Here is a 16,067-nt window from a genome sequence, read left to right as displayed (position 1 = left end):
TTTTTAGCTCAGTTATACAGTGATTTTGGATCAAAATCAGTGTTTCAGTTTATTCGTGAAAAGCCAGAGGTTCTATTCCACGAAAGAAAGGTATGTGTTTTGAAAAAACACACAAAATATATGTATTGTAAAAGCAAATGCGAAAACAACAAAAACAAGGCTGATTTGAGTAAACTTACCAGGTCAAGAGGACGAAATCAGAGATGGAAGCAACGGCAATGAAGAACACGAACTCAGCAAGTTCAGGGTTGAAGAAGCTCAAGAACGAGAGAAAGAGATGAGGAAATGAATAGTGTGGTGAGTGATTCAAAATATAAAGAGTTTTGTTTTGATACAAGGACCAGAGGCGGGAACTGTTCAAAAGTTGTGAGGTACGAAGAACGGTGTGACAGCTGTGCTGGGCCAATAAGAGTCTGTTACGTGTCCATTGGGATAAGAAGCGATTCAGTTGCTGTGATTGAAAAGACATTTTGACCGAACAGGTGTAGCCCGGTGTGGATTTAGTTCGGTTGAAAAAGTTGAAGAGTTTTAGCTTAACTGGAAAAGCTTAAGGATTTAGCTCGGTCGTCAAGCTAAAATTGTTAGCTCAGCCGATAAACAGATAATCTCAATCATGCTACGCAGATGGAATTAATAGGCAATTGAGAGGGTAATTTATAAGAAAATTGGGCCGAGCTGGGCAATGGGCCGTTATGGGCTATAGTATGAAGGACTGAGTAAAATGGCTATGAAGTTATTCCGGTCCAGATGAGGCTTGAAGTTATTCCGGTCCCAAAGAGCTATGATTAGCTCGGTCACTATACTAAAAAGTTATACCGGTCATGGCGCAGTGGTATTAGATCGGTCAAAACCATGCTAATTGTTAGCTCGGTCCAATCATGCTGTGGTTTGTACAGGAGGAACCGAGGTAGAGTTATCCCAGTCTAGTCTGCGGCTTAGCATAGCTATGCTTACCTCAGTCATATTGGAGTCCGACCATGGAAAAACCATATCACTTGGTTTAAGCAGTGAGGGGGATATTGAAGGATAAACATTATTTTTCAGGAGTATGAATCCAAGAAGGACTCTACATGGAGGAGTAAGAGTCCTACTAGGATTATGCCACGCGAAACCTATAAAAGCTCACAACATCACCTTTGGAGAGGTAACACACAACTTTGATTCTCGAATATACAGAGCTTTTTGTCTTTGTCTATTTTGCTGACTTAGGCATCGGAGAGGTATCCGGCACACACCCGCCGGCTAGCTCACGTTTGTGTTTTCAAGGAGTAAAGCGACGACGTACGGAGGAGCGCAGGCTTGATCAATAGGATTATACGGGAAGAATATTTCGTGCCCGTATAGAAACAATAAAAAAAATATAATACAAACTAAACTTTGGGATGTGAATTGAGGCTAAATTAGTCAATAAAAAAAAAACTAACTATTTTAGTCAATAAAACAAAATATTATATCTAAATTATAATTATTTTATTTTTTCTCTTATAATCATCAAATCAACTTTAAAGAAAAATCAATTATCATTCTAAACACAACTTTTTAAACAAAGCTAAAATAACTAAAAAAATCAGGTTAAAAAATTATCCCAAACAAAGGCTTGAACTAGTTCTTCTGTATATTAATTAGCGCAAAAATTATATGTCTCTTCATATTAAAAAATGCCTATTATAAATCTGATAATAGGCCATAATGTGTTATTAATGAGTAAGATGGTAAGCGAGTTGATTCAAATATTATTGAAGTTTTAATAAGTTCAAAAATATGTTGAAATTTGATTTTTAAGGAAAATGATTCGTAACTCAAATATATTAGGCTCGACTGGCTCGAAAGTCCTCTCTCAGCACTCTCACTCTCTTCTTTCACCCTCTTCTCTCACCTCATCCCTCTCATTCACTCTTGCGTCTCTCACCTCATCCCTCTCATTCGATATATCTCTCTTAAGAATTTCTGATCTGTCTCTTGAAGGAGTACGAACGACAACGAGACGGTGGACGAAGGACGAACGATGACGGACGACAGAGGACGAACGATGGTGATGGGTGACGGTGCGACGATGGGCGACGATGTAGATCTGTGTTTGGTTTTTTTTTTTGATTTTGAAAATCTGTATTTGATGATGATGGTGTTGTGTGTTATTGTGGTAGATTTGTGTTTGCTTTTTTTTTTTTTTTTTGATTTTGAAAATCTGTGTTTGGTAATAAATATGTGTTGTTGTGGTTATTGTGATGTGGGTTTGATTTTTGGTTGTTGATGGATGATTCTCTCTCTCTCTCTTTTGTCCTCTCCTCTCTTATTTCTTCTTCTACTTTTGCCAATTATAAAAAAAAAAAATTCAAAACGGTATCATTTTGAACTCTGACCAATTTCAAGCTTGGAAGTTTCGAGGTAGCGGAACCGGATTTTTAATCTATTGAGTTGATATTAAATGGATTTAAAATATTTTTTATATGTTTCTTCCCTTTCCACTCCTTGACCACCCTTCTACTGTCAGAGACAAAGACCATACAAAGCCTTTGGCACGTCTGTAATCATCAATCTCGACTCCTATCAACAAATACGCCTGGGTTGGAAATACTTTTTTTAGTAATTTTTTTTGATTAAAATATGGTATAAAAATAACTAATATGTTTTGATTAATTTTTAAATTTTTTATGAAAAGATGTACAAAATGTAGAGAGAAAAAGAAATCTTTAATTTTTTAGTATAAGTTATTGACTTTTTAATTTTTTTAATAACTTTTTAATTTTTTGACTTAAAAAATTACTTATCAAACGAGACCTTACATTTAACTATCACTTTTCATTAGTAATTTTTATCAATAAAAATAAAAATAAAAAAAATTGTAAAATTTTACCAAATGTAGAGTTTGAGATTGGTTTTGTTCTTTATTAAAGTGGCAAACGAAAAGCCCCCCCCCCCCCCCAAAAAAAAAAAAGCTAATTATGCTGCCCTTAATTAAAATATTTTATTTTGTACAAATTAGAAGAAAGAAAAATTAAGCCTGCGTTTGGTTGTGTTTTGTAAATGTAATTTGAGAGTATGAGTTATATTTTGAATTTATAAGTTGTAGAATTATGATTTGAGTGTAGAAAATTTGTTTGGTTATGGTTTTTAAATAGAGTGTTGAATTGTGTTTTGAAAATGTATTTTGAATTAAGTTTTAAAAATTTGATGTGACATGTGAAAGGTGAAAATTTGTTTGGTGATGTGTTTTGAAAATAGTTTTCAAAACTTAATTCAACCAATAATTTATAATCAAACACACAACTCATTTATCGATATCCATATTTTTTATCAACAATAATAACCAAACTATTTTTAAAATACTGAAATTAAAAATTGATTTTTTTTGTCAATTAATTTTTTTTAGTAATTTTTTGAATAATTTTTTTCCCAAATAATTTTTTCATTTTAAAATAAACCTATGTCAATTATTTTGTGTTAATTAATTTTTCTATCAATTCATTTTTTACGCCTGTACAAACATCTTATAAAATACGTTTTTAATTTTTTTCTAAAATTTTGTTAAAGTCAACAACTTTTGAGAATACATATTAATAAAAATTAACATAAATACACTAAGTTTAATATTTTAAAATATAAATCATAACGTAAATCTTACAAAACATTATCAATTTTTTTTCAAGTACGGGTTCTCTTTGTGCAAAGGTTCAAACAGTGCAAAGGTTCAAATAGTTCTAGGTTCAAACAATTCAAAGCAGAGCAAGCTGGCCATAGGGGATGACCGGTAAGTCGACCGGCCGGATGACCCGGGGGACGACCGGCTGGGTGTCCCAGGTATCTCTTCGTGCAAAGATTCAACAGTTCACAGTTTTAAATACCAACAAATCTGAAATGAAAAAAACTCGTCTACAAATTCTCAGAAATCATTTGGGAACTGATTTCAACTTCTCTAAATCATTTATACATAACAGATGAAGATTAATTTACCAGATTAGTGGGCAAAAGGTTGAAACAGTTCAGGAAAATCAGAAAACATCTGAAACAAAAAAAAAATAGTCGGCTACAAATTTAAACAAAAAGATTTGAGAACTGATTTCAACTCGTCTGAAATCATTTACACATAATAGATGAAGAATTTAGACACGTTACAACCGAAGAACTAAAGTACGAGATGCCAAACGAATTTTCAAAGTGTAATTTGAATTAATTTAAAAATACAAACAAACAAAGCCAATCGTCTATCCGCATCAATCCCTTTCCGAAAGGACAAAAAATGTATGGAGATGCGGGGTATCGATCCCCGTACCTCTCGCATGCTAAGCGAGCGCTCTACCATCTGAGCTACATCCCCTTACGGCCTACATGCTCCAATTATATCTAAATAATCCAATACAACCCCAACCCAAAGTGTTCGATGAAATGCCCGACTGAACTCAATTTTCACGGAACGCAATTGTGGGGGAGACCAATCTCCAACGGCGACCAACCCACTTGTTTCTGAAAGTAGTCTTCTTCCCACGACAGCCTCATCTTTTGCTGGTAATTCTACTTCCCACGTGGGTTTATAATTGTTCACAAGTTTGTGTATATCATCATGAATTCGCTTCCCCAGAATTTGAATTATAAATTTCGCGAATAAGAATCTCCATAGCAAAACATTGCATTGCTTTGAACAAGGATGACCAATTTTTCATTAATTTTGGATGTATCAAAAGATTTTCGACCCTCCAGTACTATTTGCAGATATAAAAATAATGTGAATTTTTTGAATGTTTTTATTGATCATTGAATATTGTGTACGTCATGTTCTCTCATTTGTTGGTTTGTCACTTATACGTGTTTAGAGCAGTGTGGGTTTGTAAGATTTGGGTTGGGAGATTATTGGGTTTGTGGGTATATGCATCATGACTGAGTCCTGGAGCAATGCCATTATACATGAGTGTCAATTCTTGGCTTAAGAATAGCTAGTCAGTCAAATCTTACTTCTAAAGAAATATGCTGTGGAAACGCCCGGAACCAGAATCATAAAGTTCCAAAGATTCAACCTAAAGTTTGTCGAATTTTGTGTTACAAAGTTGACCCAATACAACACAGTCCTGAATCACTGTCCACCATGCTGAACAACTTTCACTATCCTTCCCTACTAACTTTCAGTTTCAAGTGTTCTGTCACTAATGATTTTAACCTTGTAAGGAAGGATGGTCTTGATAGCTTGATAGTTGCTTGTTGTGCTTAAACTCCTTCATGTGTTGTAGTACGAGCCAGAGATGAATTAAAATGCTCTAAGACAAAAGAACAGCAGCTTATGAATGTCTCTGCACTTCTTTTAATTGTGTGGATTTTATAAGAATTTGAGAATCTGTTGTGTGGTGTTGCGTAATTGTCTTGAGGACAAAGCAATTAGATTCTCTTCTTCTTCCACAAAATTGCAAAATGGTTATCGACAAGTCATGGTTCACAGACCCTAATAGCCGCCTTCATTTCATTACCAAAACCTTACATTTGGCCTTTAAATTGCGATCACTAATTGTTGCTCACAAATTTCAGCAACTAGTTTTTTTGCAATTCTGACAACCTTATTACCTTATAAATCAAGCTAATTTTAAACGCTTTCCATCTAAAAATCTGAGCACCTCTCTTTCACCCTTTTAAACCCTTGACCTGTACTAGAACCTTTCCACAGCCTTAGCCTACCGTATGATCAGGTCTAAGTAGTATTATGTTGTTCCTAATTTAAAATTTATTTTTATATTTGGTTTGTTTTTATTGGTCTTTGATATATTCATTATAACCCATGTGTGGTTAAAGTCTATCTCTTAGACTTATCATCAGATAAATGTTGGGTGAGAGAATGTTGGGAGTGGATTCGGTTGAGATCCACCATCCCATATTCTTATTATTTCTCTAACTATTTGGACATATTATATATATATATATTTAGTTAACATTTTTATTCTTGGATTCAAAACTCTTATATATATATATATTGTATCGGCTTCTGAATCCATGAGTTCCACTAAATACAAAACCTCTTTATCTCTACTGTGGTTGCTTGCTTTGCTCTTTGTTTTTATGGGAGTCTATATTTTATACGTATTTGAGTGTTGGGCAACTCTTGGTTTGTGAGTTACACTTTGCTGCACAAAAGCAGACTTGAAAGTTGTTGTATCTTGGGAAAGGAACACCAGTCAACCCAGTAAAAAAGGGGGTGTATTGTTACTAAGGAGAGCGTGGTTTTGTGTGCTTCAACCACTTTACATGCTACTGTAACCTTTTCCTATTAATATTTTATTTTGTTTAATATTTTATTTTGTTGTTTTTGGTTAATTATTATTATCGTTACAGTGTTTATTCTATCAGAAATTCTTGCAATATTTCCAACACATTATTTCGAGTTTTCATAGTTGACTCCTATGTGAGAGCCATTTTATTTGATTGCATGATGGCATAAAATTCTGATAAAAAAATAAATTAAAAAAAACTATATCAAGCAACGATCATTAAGAACATGAAATTCCATAAAATACTATATATCATGGATTTCATTGAGAAGCCACTTAAATCCGGATTTAAGCAACCGTCTGCGATGCTGAACCATGCTAACCATCATCCATTGAAACGAAATCCCTTCACATGGTTGGATTGAGAATCTCACTGTTCCCTTTTGCTTCCCATTGTTCAAACAAGAGAAACATGCTAAAAGGAGAACTAATGCTATGCTTGAGATGGGTTGAAACCATTGCTTCCTGCTGTTGTAGATATAACAGGAAGAAAAAGAATGACCTTACTTTTAGAGAAGTTAAAAAACTGCTACTGGCTACTGGCTACTGGCTACTGGATTGGAAAGATATTGAGGAGTGCCAGTCAATTTTAGCATTTTATGGATGCCATTTCTTCTTCAATATGTAATTGTTATTAGATTCTGGTACTTTGGAAAATTATTAATTTGAAAAACTTTACCTCTATTATGACACATTCTGCACAGATGGTGTATTTTGTTAGGTCCAGGTATTTTGGACAGATGTTCAATTAAAATGCTTGTTGAACAATATTGACATGTTTTTCACTCTTAATTGATTGCAAGCAAGAATTTGTTCTTACAAGGGTGACTTTTTTTTATTCAAGTATTTTAGGATTGAAAAACTTGCACTGTACAATGTTGTGTTCTTTATTCTGCACATCATATTTTAATGGTTAAGAATGTAAAAGCAGCCATAATTTTTCAAACAAAAGAACTAGTATTTTCTCTTAAAATGAATATGATTCAAAATTTGTTATTTACTTAAGTTCCAACTAGGGCAGAGTTAAATATATAGAAATACATGTTATTTATTTCACGTCCTACTTTGAATAGAATTAAGAGTATAGGGGATCCAGCAAGAGCCGTTGTTTTGGACTTGTGGCAAGCAGCTGAGAAACAGCGCTCAATAATCAATTTGTGCTGTGAAAAATAAATAAATTACTAGAGTAAAAAAATAGATTCAGCTCGGTTTCAAATCATGAGTTATAAATATCATTGGATGTGTATACAAACCAATGACCTAGGTTCATGCAGGACATATTTGCTGTTGGAGTCCTACAACTGCAGTCTAGGAGTACAAATTTAGCACTCAAGAGCTATCAGTGACTCTGTATTATCTCTCTAAGCTATCATTGTTTTTATGGCTCATGGAGACTTTGTTAAAAGATAACTAGCATAATACCCACAGAATTTTATAAAATAAAAGTAAAAATAAAATTAGGACATAAGTTTTTTAATTTAATTACCATATCCTTGAAGATATATGGGAGGGATACTTTTTATTTTTTGTATAAATTGTGTGTACAGGTATGCGGAACATTTACAGATGCTCGTGGAGACTTTGTTTACAATTTTATAATTTTATTTATGTCTTTAATATTTTATTTATCTATTTATTTATAGTTTAGTTAGGATCTTCGTAATATTTAGTTTCTTATTTTTAGGGATTTTATTTATTTTTATTATCAAGATTTTGTTTCTTATTTTGATTAGGGTTAGTAGCCTACAAACAAGATGCTTTGAAGTTGTATTAGAAAACTTTGAATAATGAAATTGAGAGTATTTTAGGTTGTGGCCGTGTGTTAGGGTTGTGGCCCTCTTCTCTCTTCTTCTATGTTTTCTTTCTCTATTGCATACTACATCAACAGGTTCGCACCTTTTGTAGTGCTTTGTTTCTTTTTGTTTAATATACCTGTAAGAGATATTGATAGAGAGAGAAAGAGAATAAATTGTATTATTGATTGATTTATATTGATATCTATTACAATGATTCATGATTCCTATATATAGAAGAGGGTGAGTGTGTAGTAGGTAAGGAGTAGGTGAAGTGGAGGTGGTAGTGGTGTAGTGGGTTAGGTTTAGTGGAGTAGGTGAGGTGGTAGTGGTGTAGTGGGTTAGGTTTAGTGGAGTAGGTTTAAGTGGGTGAAGTAGGTGGAGAGTAGGTGGATTTTAACAGCCCCCCGCAAACTCAAGGGGGATAGGAACTAACCAACTTGAGTTTGGAGAGAGTAACAAAATAAGAAAATACATAAAAATAAAAGAGGATAAGAGACACTGTATGGTCGTGTCAGACCATTGGTGAAGACACTGGATGGTGGTGTCATAACATTGTAGAGGACACTGTATGGGGGTGTCATAACCATGTAGAGGACACTGTATGGTGGTGTCATAACGGTGTAGAGGACACTGGATGGCGGTGTCAGACCGATGTAGAAGACAGTTTATGGGGTCATGTCGGACCGTTGTAGAAGACAGTTTATGGGGTCATGTCGGACCGTTGTAGAAGACAGTTTATGGGGTCATGTCGGACCGTTGTAGAAGACAGTTTACGGAGTCTTGTCGGACCCTTGTAGAAACTAACCGGAATCTATGTCGGGACAGTTTACAGAGTCTTGTCGGACCCATAAAGGAGCTAACCGGAATCAATGTCGGGACAGTTTACAGAGTCTTGTCGGACCCTTGATGGAGCTAACCGGAATCAATGTCGGGACAGTTTACAGAGTCTTGTCGGACCCTTAAAAAGTCGCACCCTCAAAAGGTGTGCCCAATCTTTCAAAAGGCGTGCCATCAAAAGGCGTGCCCAATTCATCAAAAGGCGTGCCATCAAAAGGCGTGCCATCAAAAAACGTGCCATCAAAAGGCGCGCCCATATTGTCGGCGAGCGTCGAGCGGCGCATGATGCGCGTGTCTGCCGCTTCGTCAGGGTCTTTATAAATCGAAGCGGAGGCTGAGGTTGGGAAGCATAACAAACCAGTCTGAAACCTCTGAACCTTTGCAGTCTGAAACACTCTGTAACCAACCCTTCTCTGAAACACTCTGCAACCCATAACATGGCCTCTTCTTCCCGTCCAGCTAACCAGAACATGGCCTCCTCTTCCCGTGGGCTACTTACGCTCTTTCCAGAACTGAATGAGTCCACAAGAGAAATAACTGGTGCGGTGGCCAGTGAACCCCAACCAAACACTGCTGGGTTTGCTCCTTTGAACTTTCCGATGCGGTCGGTGGAGCAAAAAATGGCGGTGCAAACTGATATTGAGGCCAATCAGTATACTCTGAAGTCATGTGTGGAAACCATGACGGCGGTCACAAACTTGTCGCACCGGCTGCAGAGCAGGACAAATGAGGTGCAACAGTTAAACTCCCAGCTGGCTCTGCTCCAACGCATGTATAAGGATGCGCGAGCAGAGATAAGTGTGCTAAAGGCAGAAAACAAGGAGCTGAAGCGGAAGGCCACCGTTATGTTCCGATTTGGAGGGCCGCCATATGCTGCAGTGGAGGAGCAGGGAGTAGTGATCATGCCCAGTGGAGTGGGAAACACGGAGGCAACACCGGCAAGGGCCGCCCAGGACGGAGGCAAGAAGAAGAGACCGGCGGCAGAGTAGATAAGAAAAAAATCCCGCCTGTGGATGTGTTGTTTGTTTTTTTTTTTTTTTTTTTTTTTTTTTTTTTTTTTTTTTTTTTTGGTGTAAAATTGTGATCGGGGTTGATCCCTGAAATGAATAAAGCAAGTGTGTTTGGAAAACTCGAATGGTAGGTGTGGTAATGCAGAAAAATCAACTGGAATGATTATTATTATTTTATTTTTATTTTTTTTTTTGTGCAAATAATAATAATAATAATAATAATAATATGGGTATCATGGATTGAACCATACTTGTCAGATCAATGCCACCACCTTGGCCTCTACCAAACCCTGAAAGCATGTTTCCAAGGTCTTGGTTATCAAACTGTTGAGCCATTTGATTTACTGTATTCCTCATAGCAGGACTTTGAGTAAATTGCTCCTCAAGGCATCAGAAGAACCAACGCCAGTCTGCTCTGAAACCCCTGCCAATAGACCATTTAGAGCAGGACTATGAAGAACCTGAGACATAACACTTGCTGCATCAAACTGACCATCAGCACCTTGCCCTCCCATTTGGACACTTTCCATGATACGCCCAAGGGCAGGAGGCAGCTGTCCTGATGATGTGGAATTTGTATTCCTCATGTTGGCAGGAGATTGCAAAATCTGCTGGCCATTCGTTCTTGTTTGTTGATTTTGACTAGGAGCACTAGAAGTTGCATCACTACCCTTGCTCAGTGATCTTGGTTGCATACTTCGTCTCTTAGGTTGAAAAGCTCCCAGCCCTAATCCAAGTGGAACAGCTGTGGCAACCTCTGGATTATCATTCCCGCAACCAGATCTTGGAGCAGCACATTCTGAGCTAGTAGAAGGTACATCTTTTGAATTCACATTGGCCTCAAGAGAGAGGATTTAGGCAGTGATGGGAAGGTATGTGTAGAAAATAAGCGGAATAGGTTGAGGTCCGGCGGGCGGCCAAGGCGAAGTTGCCGCCCGCCGGTCAAGAAAAATATTAGGTTCTTAAACCTGCTCTGATACCATGTAAGAGATATTGATAGAGAGAGAAAGAGAATAAATTGTATTATTGATTGATTTATATTGATATCTATTACAATGATTCATGATTCCTATATATAGAAGAGGGTGAGTGTGTAGTAGGTAAGGAGTAGGTGAAGTGGAGGTGGTAGTGGTGTAGTGGGTTAGGTTTAGTGGAGTAGGTGAGGTGGTAGTGGTGTAGTGGGTTAGGTTTAGTGGAGTAGGTTTAAGTGGGTGAAGCAGGTGGAGAGTAGGTGGATTTTAACAATACCTACTGTACTGGACCTTCGACCAGGCATTCTGCCTTTATTGAATTGGAACCAACCACCACTGTATTGCGTTGAAGAGTTTAGTGGCTGTTGGCCAGCAGCTTTCGTGCACAGATATAGATTCATTCTTCGTATCTGATTCAGCCTCTCAACCCTTCGCGGGTTGGTAAGAAGTCGGTCTTGTTTGGTAAAACGGAATTGGACAAAGAAAAGAGAGTGCTCAACAGGAACAACGGGCAATAAAGACAATAATTACGTCAATAACTGCTCCTCCCCTTCTCCGTCTTTAAGGCTTTAATGCGAACTGCATGGTGGCTGGACAGAAAGATGACATAATAGTTATTAAGAAATTCAGGGGTATTTTAGTGACTACATTTGAAAAGATATCCTGGCATGTTCTGCATCAAGTGGTCTTCATCTATGACCCGACAAGTGTTGAGAAGAGAGGATGTGACGTCTTTTTTAGTTTCTCTTTTTCTGAATAATGCAGCTCGTATTATCCACCTGGCAGGAATGCGTAGAAGAATCCAATGACAGGATGTCAAAAGTTCATAGAAAAGTATGCTATGAAAACCACCAAATTGTTTGATCAAATGACTATGATACCCTCACAAACATTTTTTTTGAGTTCCCATAGTCTATTCTCCACCATCATACATACCGAGGCACATAACTTTTAGATTTCTGCTAAGCATTTAATGTGCCAGATATTATACATAACTATTAGGTTTCTGCTTTAGGATTTGCATTAACTATCTACAGATATGAATAGATTTTCTTATGCAAATCTTCCAGTGATGACACTCAGGAATTTTGGACATGTGGAAATTCAATATAATGATGTTCCTTCTATGTGTGGTTAAAGAAGATGATGCATTGATGACTCTCCTATAAATTCAATATATTTTCTTTCAATAGTAACAAGCAAAAACCTCTTATTTGTTCCCTTTCTTCCCATTTCCCCATTTATGATGCCCATGGGTCGTACCAAGTTTTCAGTGAGGAAAATTGACAATCCAACCTCTCGTCAAGCAATATATTTGAAGCGCAGAGATGGAATTATCAAGAAGGCCAATGAACTGTCAGTGTTATGTGACACAGATGTTGGTGTTATAATATTTTCTCCTTCTGGTAAATTGACTAGCTTCGCAAGCAATGGAAGGTTGATCTGTAAAAGATACTCATTTTACACTTACCCATTTTGTTTTTTTTTTTTTTTTTTTTTTTATTTTCTTCAGTACATCTTCTTACAGTTTTTCCAACTTTGACAGGGTTGAGGATGTCTTCCTACGTTTTATTAACCGACGTGATGGATCGAAAGGGGGGTATGTTCTGTTACTGTCTCTATTTTTTCTGTTGATTTAGATATTTCTCAAGTTGTGTGCTTACTTGAGTTATGTTTCACTCTTTCATTTTTCAATCCTCGATATTTGTCCGAGCATGCAGACCTATTTGGAATGAAGAGGTAATTTGAACTCCGTGTGTGTGTGTGTGTGTGTGTGTGTGTGTGTGCTTGCCCATGCGTGTAAATCGCACATTAATTTTATAATTGCAGTATTTATCCCAAAGGCTCAAGCAGTTGAAGCAAGAAGCAGAAATGCTGGAAAAGATAGAAAAGTGCGTCTCCCTCCCTCCGTCCCTCCCTCCTTCCCCCCCCCCCCCCTCTCTCTCTCTCTCTCTCTAGATATATATATATATATATATATAAAATGATAAGTAGGAAGATGGATCGTCACAAATATTTGTTTTTACATATTTACGTAAACTTTCTTCTGATGTGAACTTTTTCATCTTTGTTCATATAAACAATTCACTTGCTGGTGATTGGATGACAAGAACAGAATTGAGGTAAGACAAGATCCATTTGTTTAGTTAGCCCTTTGCAACCACGTTTTCAAAACTGGACTGGAGCTCAGATCAGAAAGCTTGCTGATTTACAAGTTGAATGGTTCAACCACTCAACTCAATCAGAAAGTTTGATGAATTTTATTTTAAGATTATAAAAAACGATTTTCTTAACTTCAAAAAATGTAGAAATCATAGATTAGTTGAATGAATTGATTACATAACCAAATAACCATGTTAGACTTGCTCAGAAGTGGCACTACCAAAACCCTGGATAAGTTGTTTGAAGTCGAAATGGTTTAATCATCCAATTCAATTCGGTCCACGTTTGAAAACACTGCTGACAATCTCATACCTCTCCTCCCCCAACCCCAAGCCAGCCTTCTAAGTGAGCTTATTACTGACTGACTAAGTATTTGATCTATGTATGGCTTCAACTAGGAACTTGAGGAGACACTTTACAAACTCAATCGGCAGCTACTTGAGGCACAGGAAAAGATGAGGTCAATGTTTCTTATCCATATCATTTCCTCGTAGTCTATTAGTACAAACTTGTATGTGTAAAACTATACTTGCTAATAAGTTCTTTAATTCATAACAATTTAAAGGTAGATGTGATTTCATCTGTTTACTCTTCTTTCTTCTACTTAACTTTTTTTTTTCTTTCCTTTTTTCTAACAGGTATTACGAGCCAAATGTGGAGAAGATTACCTCACTTTTTGAAGCTGGAGTGTACCAACAATCCCTTGAGAATGCAATTCAATGTATAGAACAGTCCAAAGTGAGTCTAACATGCCCCCAAAAAATCTTGTGCTTTTTACTTGTCAGGAGTCACTAACTTTTTTCATCTTCTGATTAGCAGGCCAAGTTTGTGGGTAACCGGATTGTGCAGCAATCAAATGACAATAAGGAGGTAAACATGAGGATATTAGAGAGCAAGAAAATGTGAAAATTCAATTCAACCGAGGAACAACATTTGATTAATTTCTATCGAAATGGCAGAAACATTTCTGTTTTCTAGGAAGCCAATACAAAACACAAAGTTAAAAAATGAAATTCTAAATGTTTCCACCAAAACATGTTGGAACATACCAAATGCACCGAAACATACTAAAACATTATTTTGTGTAAACTCTTATTAGAAAACTTGGACAAAAGTTTGTTTCTATTTTCTTGAGGTTTTTTTTTTTTTTTTTTTTTTTTTCAAACAAGAAATGTAAATTCAAGAAGAAAGAAATCATGTAGAATTTGATTGAGAGCCAGAGAGATGTGAAGTTAAAAAGGAAAATGTTGAATCCATTGGAGGCTTGGAGCTAGGATTTCCATTATTACTTTCATTTATTCATTATTACATATTTAAATATTTTAGTTTTTTGCTGCATCTCTTTGTTGCTTCTGGAATCTAGGTTTTGTTACGATTATTCATTGATGAACACCACCCCTTTCCACCAACATCAAGATTCAAGACCCAATGACCAAAATTTTAAACCTAGTTCAGTAGTGATCTTTTCAAAACTTCAGAATCATATACATTGTGTTTGATAACATGATTTATTTGACATCACTTTATTAGCTTTTGGTTTGCATTAACATTTTAATTTCTTGTTCTACACGTGTTCCTTTTATGTAAAATGGATGTATAGATCTTAAACCTATTCAACAAGTTACTATTATTGAGCTTAATGTACACATGTAGATAGGTTTTAGTTTATGTTTCCAAATGTTAGTGTATTTCCAATTTTTTTTTTAATTTTATTTTTTTGGCAATTCCTTGCATTTTCAAAACTTTCTGTTTTGAAGCTAACCAAAACAAAGCACCGATATGAAACTTTGATCTTAGAACTTGGCAATGCCTTGCATGCCAGTTTAGGTTCAGCTAGGAAAAGGAAATCCAATTTGATAACAAATAAAGAAGCTTTGCTATCTATCTTGAATTTTTTTCAGCTATACATATTTTTTGGTATTATTTTTCCTTATTCTTCCATCTATTTTGAAATTACTCTTTTTCCGTCAAAAACTTCTGTTGCATGGATGTATAATCTTGTAGGTAGCTGCTTCTTTTGCTGTGGTGGATGAAGAAACAAACACTGATGAGTCTTCAAATGCAAACAAAAATAGGTAACAGACTTTGATCCTTCAATTAGAGCAACATAATTATGAGCAAACTTCGGACTTCCAAATTGATTATGTGCAAATGTTGACTTATACTGTGTGCAAGCTCCTTTCTAATGTTTTGTATCCTAAAGCTGTCAAAAGTCAGGAGACTTCAGGTCTTATTTCTTTATGCACAAAGAAGAAGTATTTTCTCAAAAAAATTCATCGCTTGTGATTAAGTTTAATTTGTTTTATTTTTATAGGAATCCATTGCGTGATGAACATCATCATAAGGAAAGGAACTCTGCGGGACCCCACCTAAGCCTTCATTTCCTGGAAACGCAAAAGAATTGGAATTTGTCACGTGGCGGACAGGCTCCAAGGTTGAACATCAAGTGATTCACAAATACTGTGTTGAAGAAACTCAAATAAGAATTTTCACAGTGATTTAAGGTCACTGGAACTTGATAACTCATTTGAATTACTAGTTTGTGGTTTTTATGATGAGAAGCAGAATGCCTTTCCTTTGCTAGGGTTTTCTGTTACTCATGGTTTTTAATTCAGTAGTTCTTGTTTGAATGCTCAATAACATTATATAAATGCTGAAAGTTATTTGGAATGTCATCTGCTAGATGTTTCTTAGAAGCCTGTTTGGTATTGTTTTTGTTTATGTTTTCTGTATTCTTTGTTTATATTTTTTATTTTTTTTGGGGGGGAATCTAACGCAATCTACTTTCTAGAGAATATAAAAAAATCATTTCGAATTTTCAAAAACAGCCTTCACACAAAAAATAAAAAATGATGGTTGTTTTCAAACCTTTCATTATATATTTGTTTTCAAAAGCATGAAAAATGAAAATGATATGAGATTCTATATTTGTTTTCAAATCTTCACACAAGCAGGCTGAAAATATGTGGCTTCTTCAAGTGCTTGGTGCTGCTTGTGTTCTGTCAGTCACTTAAATGTGAGATTCTACAAACCCTGAACCTATAA

The 16,067-nt window shown here is 35.9% G+C and overlaps 1 protein-coding gene, 1 long non-coding RNA gene and 1 other non-coding gene across 3 annotated transcripts; 1 reads left to right on the top strand and 2 right to left on the bottom strand.

The window, feature by feature from the left end:
• Positions 1 to 4,242: 4,242 nt before the first annotated feature.
• On the bottom strand, positions 4,243 to 4,315 carry TRNAA-AGC (transfer RNA alanine (anticodon AGC)). The gene has a single exon. It is a non-coding gene; the product is annotated as a tRNA-Ala (tRNA).
• A 3,412-nt stretch (positions 4,316 to 7,727) lies between these two features.
• On the bottom strand, positions 7,728 to 12,107 carry LOC145797228 (uncharacterized). The gene is made up of 2 exons (XR_014338498.1): positions 11,137 to 12,107; positions 7,728 to 8,177 (listed from the first exon to the last, which is right to left on the bottom strand). It is a non-coding gene; the product is annotated as an uncharacterized LOC145797228 (long non-coding RNA).
• Positions 12,108 to 12,111: 4 nt separating this feature from the next.
• Positions 12,112 to 15,472, top strand: LOC114260148 (agamous-like MADS-box protein AGL66). Its single transcript, XM_082885698.1, has 8 exons — positions 12,112 to 12,265; positions 12,373 to 12,459; positions 12,690 to 12,751; positions 13,421 to 13,482; positions 13,661 to 13,760; positions 13,842 to 13,892; positions 15,027 to 15,097; positions 15,337 to 15,472. Exons 1-8 carry the CDS (start codon positions 12,112 to 12,114, stop codon positions 15,470 to 15,472), a joined length of 723 nt encoding a protein of 240 aa, XP_082741824.1.
• Positions 15,473 to 16,067: the final 595 nt, after the last annotated feature.

The sequence above is a fragment of the Camellia sinensis genome, chromosome 8, assembly GCF_055761805.1.
Source record: "Camellia sinensis isolate YWXY chromosome 8, ASM5576180v1, whole genome shotgun sequence".
Lineage (NCBI taxonomy): Eukaryota > Viridiplantae > Streptophyta > Magnoliopsida > Ericales > Theaceae > Camellia > Camellia sinensis.
Note: the sequence above shows the minus strand (reverse complement) of the source record. Positions and strands in the feature narration are given on the sequence as shown.

Coding starts and splice junctions, on each gene's coding strand:
- LOC114260148 (XM_082885698.1), top strand. CDS start 12,112: ATGGGTCGTACCAAGTTTTCAGTGAGGAAAATTGACAATCCAACCTCT. Junction 12,266..12,372: donor TATAATATTTTCTCCTTCTG/GTAAATTGACTA, acceptor TATTTTCTTCAG/TACATCTTCTTACAGTTTTT. Junction 13,893..15,026: donor AATCAAATGACAATAAGGAG/GTAAACATGAGG, acceptor ATAATCTTGTAG/GTAGCTGCTTCTTTTGCTGT.